The 5,848-nt window shown below is 37.6% G+C and overlaps 1 protein-coding gene across 1 annotated transcript in view; it reads left to right on the top strand.

Moving 5' to 3' along the window:
- The window catches only part of LOC123959249 (nuclear GTPase SLIP-GC-like), a 33,343-nt gene that overhangs the window by 5,577 nt on the left and 21,918 nt on the right, over window positions 1–5,848 (top strand). The window contains exons 6-12 of the mRNA XM_046033202.1: window positions 1,378–1,594; window positions 1,725–1,949; window positions 2,974–3,171; window positions 3,297–3,472; window positions 4,956–5,049; window positions 5,133–5,220; window positions 5,409–5,434. Coding sequence (XP_045889158.1) covers window positions 1,378–1,594; window positions 1,725–1,949; window positions 2,974–3,171; window positions 3,297–3,472; window positions 4,956–5,049; window positions 5,133–5,220; window positions 5,409–5,434 — 1,024 coding nt within the window. The remainder of the gene's footprint in view (window positions 1–1,377; window positions 1,595–1,724; window positions 1,950–2,973; window positions 3,172–3,296; window positions 3,473–4,955; window positions 5,050–5,132; window positions 5,221–5,408; window positions 5,435–5,848) is intronic.

Below are 5,848 nucleotides of genomic sequence, written 5' to 3'. Positions count from 1 at the left end.
CATGCTCCATCCCCAAACATGAGACACACATCTCATGAGAATCTCCATCCGTGATGTACCGAGGGCAAGAAAAAAACACACCTTCTGTACATCTGGTTGCCGGACATGCTGGTAGACTTCTTCTTCAGGTAAGACACACTGCTTGTAGGACTGGAGCTTTCTTCAAACAACATACAGAGCGCCTGCTGAATAAAAAAAAGCTAATGATGAGTGTGTACAGGTGTGCTTTATACTCCTCCGGTTATTCCGTCACACCTTACCGTTCTAGCAACAAGCCAATAGGATTGGAGTGATTTCATTCACGTTCAGACCTGCTTCGCCTAGAGGCGTTCCCATAGTGTCGTAACCGACGCAGTCTCTCGTTCCCCTTCTCGGGGAACCTCTTATACCCCGCCGGGTTGCCGCTTTAGCTGCTTCTAAGCTGCTTAGATCATTAATACACATACAGTAAAGTTTAAATGGATGATAAAAATGTCAATATGGACATGCTACACATGTTAGATCAGTTAGATTTTCCACAGTTCAATCAGTTAGTTCATTGAACGGAAACAACGAGCCCCAAAGTCTCATTCTTAAAGATTTACTGGTGTAACCGGCATGGCAAAATAAAAGTGCATCAGCTGTCTGTCAGAGCTAGATCAAATGAATGACGTATAGCCTATTTGATATGTTTTATACAAGTAATATTCTATTTGAAATAAATAAACTGTTTCATAGTAGCCTATTTCAGTTTTGTGCAAGAGGAATTAAAGGCCTGTCCCATATGAAAGCCTGTCCCAAATATAGACAGGGTCAATTCAGTGCCATTTTAGCAAATAAAAGCCTGGGCTATTAATCAAAGTTTTACGGTATACATTATACAATTGCTATGTTATATTGGAAACTGATTTATAACACAATTTAGCCATAATTTTTGTTTCTACAAAAGTGTTACCATAAAACACCAGGTACAGCAGTTCTTCACATATTTGCTGATTACAATATTGTTATGTCATGATATAACATGTATTTGTTGCACACGTTAGTTCAGCTGAACATGTGAATGATGACGGACATTTAGTTGTATTTCTTCTTGTATTTATTTCTTTTTATATTTAAACCGGAAATAACATTTTTCGGGCCAGTTTGGTAGCAGGGGAAACAAGCCGCAAACGCAACATTGACTGATTATATGCAACTTGTTGATATCGACTTGTTTGCATTCTTTTACCTCAGATTTTGGTCTGTGTGATTTCATCTCTGAGCAACCCCTTTAGTCATTAGAATCATTATTGATATATTGATTATAGCTACTTTGAAATATGCTTGAGGAGTTTTTTGTAGATGGATTTTGACACATTATTGAAAATTACCCATCTTTAAATTCTTCTACAACAGGGATAAAATCAAAGATTTGGAGACAGACAAGAGGGAGGTGGTCGGTGTCTTTGGTAAAACTGGGGCTGGAAAGAGCACTTTGATAAATGCCATCATCGGAGAGAAGAATCTCTTGCCCTCTGATGATGTCAGGGCATGTACCACAGTCATGATTAAAGTGGATGCTAACATGCAGAGCTCAAAGTATGAGGCAGAAATTGAGTTCATTACAAAAGAGGTGAAATGAGTTTATGTTTACTTGAAGTTATTTTAAAAAATATGATGTAGCTGTCAAAATACAATTGCTCATTAGAGTACATGTCATTTAATTAAACTTAGTTAAATGTAATTATTATTTTATTTTGCAGGAGTGGAAAGATGAGTTGTGGTCCTTGTATAATTTCCTTGGGGATAATGAAGATCAGAAAAACCAAGATGACGATGATTACCATGACAATGATGATGAAAAGCTGTCAGCGCTGTATGGAGAAGAATGGAAAGACAAATCCCCTGAAAAACTCATGGATCACAAATATTTCAGAGAAATTCCAGAATTTCTCTTTTCCGGAAGGAAGATTTTGACATGTGAATCGGTGAGTAAGAGAAAAATTCTTCTTCAACAAAGAGTGGACTTGATCCATCTGTTCTCAATAACTACAACCCCATATTGCAGTTTTTCTCCATTGCTTAAACACTATAACCAGACTTTTCAACCAAAATTTCAAAACCATAACTCCATTTTGCACACCCATTTCTCTATACTCTATACTCGACAGTGAGTGATCACCAGCAGTAGGTCAGTCTCACTTATGATAGCCTTATGATTATGTTATAATCATTGACCTTTAATTCAAGTAATCATCATCATTGTCACTATGGCATGGCACACACCCTACCAAGGGCATCATTTTGTATTTGTGTGGACATTTAAGCAGGCAGCCATCTGAAGAATTTCTTTTTTTTTTACCCGCAACACAAGAAACAGAGAGCAGAGGGGGAGGGAGTGGGGGCTAGTAAGAGATGTGATTTGGCCAGCCCAATGTCAGTATAGAAAATTACCCATTGGGTTGCTGTCCGTGCTTTATGGGTGATCGTTGGCCAATTTTTTAAAAACAGTTTAAAAAATGATTTACGTTACATCGGCCCACCTGACATTTGCCCGGTATGCCAGATTGCCAGTCTACCCCTGGGCGCAGCCATAACTCGACGCAGGCTTTGATGTTACTTTTCCTGATAGGGTTTCTGGATTGCTCTTCTTTTGTATCTCATCCTAATCATTTTATGTAATTTGTAAAGCAGGGTGAATGCCTGTCTGTGTGGAGTTTGCATATTCTCCCCATGTCTGCATTGGTTTCCTGCTCCAGCTTCCTCCAACAGTCCATAAACATGCAGGTTATTGACTCTTAAATTGCCTTCAGTGTGAATGGTTCTTTGTCTCTGCATCAACCCTGTGATAAACTGGCAACTTGTCCAGGGTGTACCCTGCCTCTTGCCAAATGTCAGCAGGGATTGGTGCCAGCCCCCTGCGACCCTGCACAAAGGCTCAGTGGTTATAGATAATAGATTGATGGAAACATAAAATTGCCTTATGTTGTTTAATATTATCATTTATTGCAGGCTAAAGAGCTGTCTGCAAAATGTTTCAAATACACAAAAAGTGAATCTAAAGACGACGAAGTGAAGAGGTGGTACTGGCCACTAGTGAAGTGTGTGTCCATCAGGGTGCCTGGGAAAGATCTTCTCCAGCATGTCACACTTATGGATCTTCCTGGAAATGGGGACCGTAACAAGAGCAGAAATAAAATGTGGAAAGAGGTAATTTTTCTTGCAGCACTGTTGATTATTGTGTATTACCAGAAACGGTAACATCATGTTATGTTATTACAAAGCAATGATTATTATTTCATAATCATAATTAACTTGTGATTATGTCCCTCCAGGTTGTTGGGAGTTGTTCTACTGTGTGGATTGTGACTGACATTAATCGAGCTGCATCAGAGGCAGAAGCCTGGGAGATCCTGAAAAATGCCAGTAGCCAAATGGGAAATGGTGGCCAGTGTCAGCAGATTCACTTTATCTGCACTAAGTCTGATCGTATTGGAGATTTGGGTGATCCGTAAGTGATTTTTGATAGAGGACGTCCAAATTAGACTCAGCTCAACAGGAGAAAGCACAAACAAATACAAATATAATAGCCTATTGTCGCAGCACAAGTAAAAAAGTGCCTGCAAAAGGCTTTGTTAGTTCAGGGGCAGAGGTCTGACACTGTGGACCCCCCCAAACAAAACTTCTACCCCACAACAACCCCCGTCACCATACCCAACCCCCACTTCATATCTGTGACCTTCTGAGCCTCTATTATGTGAAAATGAAAACGGTTTCATTCAATTTATTTTGTCACTATTATTGTTCTTTGTCTTACTTCTGTTTGGCTCTTGTTCCAAGATTTTGAACTACAGTTCCCATAATGCTTTGGGCTGTAAACATAAATATAACCCTGCATTCATGAACATAACCCTGCATTCAGAATGATCTGAAAATGAAGTTCCCAACTGGGAAAATTCATTTGAATGCCCCCTCAAGTCAGAACAACAGGCTTGGCAAGTTGACGTCACATTATACAGAAACACGGCGGGCAAAAGTAAATGCTTTTTATTAATTCACCTATTGCATATTTTTCCGCACATGTAATTTGTAATAGTATTAGGTTGTAACCGCTGTCCACATAGTGACGTAGATTAGTGATTTATTTGCATTAACCATGATAATAAGTCAGGTGAATAACATTTTTGTGGTTTTAGGGGATGTAACTAATATTAGTGAAAATCAAAAAATCTGTGAAGAAATCACTAAGCTTCAAACTGTTTCAACATACTTGGATAGCAACATCACATACAGCACATAACAACCCCTCCACCCAGGCACATCCACGTTGTTTCATTAGAACTTAAAGCTCATGAACACACCGAAATGGGAAGAACAACTTCCCAACTGGGGGAAATAGGACCTTCTGAGGAGCACTTGAATGCAGCATAAAGTTGACATGGATTCAATGAGTTGTGTTGTGGGCTACAACTTCAGCTTTTCAGCTTGGATTTGTTTACATTTTGGCAAATTTGCACCATTAGAAGTATGCAGAATCAATATTACCATTAGTATTAATGGTAGTGTAATTACTGATGTTAACATTATATCCACTAGCATCATTGATATTATCATTGTAGATACTCTCTCCATAACTACACTAGCGTAGCATATCAGCTGCATAGCATGCAGCATATCAGCAACATATACAATACTTTAACACACATATACTATTTCATTTCAGTCCTTTATGTCTTGTTTCTGTCGTTTCCAGTTGTTCCAGTCCTTTTATATGCAGTTAATGTAATAATATATTTTACGGGCTCCAAAGCTTCCTATAATTTCCAAGAAAGGAAATGATATATGACTGTAAATTGGTATATTAGAGAAATTGACACTGTTCAATTAATACACTTTCTGTTAAAATATTCCAGTCAATTACTAGACCTTGTCTTTGATCCAGTGCACAGCAAGTCATCTTTGAGGTGCCACTTAATACAAATCTTTTCTTATAGTTCAGCAGATGGTGTTCGCGCTTTCAAAATTAACAGAAATATGCGAGTCAAGCAAGATGTGACAAAAAAATTCAGCAATCTAAGCAAGGTTAAGGTGAGTTATATAAAATGACACAAAGTCTAACACAACAACTGTCTACAACTTTAATTCTGCCTTAAAATCATATTTTTTTTCAGAAACATTTCAGTGATGACTGTTTCAAAGTGTTCACAGTGAGCCCCACAGAGTTCCTAAAAACTGTTTGTCTAGACCCAGATGAAAATGGTAGGTGAAGTCTCTGTAAATTAACACTTTGTGCTTCACAGAAAATGTATAGCTCAAATACATATTTTGTTTAAGTTTACTAGAACTTTTTTCATTTATACAGGAGTGACTAATTTGCTTATTGCATAAACATTAAAGCAAGTATGTAAATATGCAAGATATGTAAGAGAAACTGCAACCTTTTACAGAAATACCCAAACTTCAGGAATATTCTGTAAATATTCAGCAAAAAAGTAAAGTAAATTAGTATGAAATTGAGTGAAATGGTAAAGTGCCAGACTTCTTAAATACGTATATGTGTAGTAAATATTAGCCATCCAGTTAAGCGATTTCCTGATTTTTTTTCTTCACTGAGGCTACATGAACACAGCGATAGCAGTAGTCATACCTAAGAAAATAAATAAATAAGGAAGAAAAAAAACTGTCTTGAAAGAAAACCCAATCAGGTAACAGTATAGTTTTGTTGCTTTAAATAATGAATGTGATGTGTTTGATTTCAGGTGGACAAAAAAAACAAAGTGTGCACAGACCTCGAAGAAAAGATGAGACATGAACTTGATAAAGTCATAGAACCCATGGAAGCAGCTTATAAGGCTTTTGAAAAATGTCTTAATGAGGGTGTTGAAAC

This window comes from Micropterus dolomieu, linkage group LG02 (assembly GCF_021292245.1).
Source record: "Micropterus dolomieu isolate WLL.071019.BEF.003 ecotype Adirondacks linkage group LG02, ASM2129224v1, whole genome shotgun sequence".
In the NCBI taxonomy this organism is placed as follows: domain Eukaryota; kingdom Metazoa; phylum Chordata; class Actinopteri; order Centrarchiformes; family Centrarchidae; genus Micropterus; species Micropterus dolomieu.
Note: the sequence above shows the minus strand (reverse complement) of the source record. Positions and strands in the feature narration are given on the sequence as shown.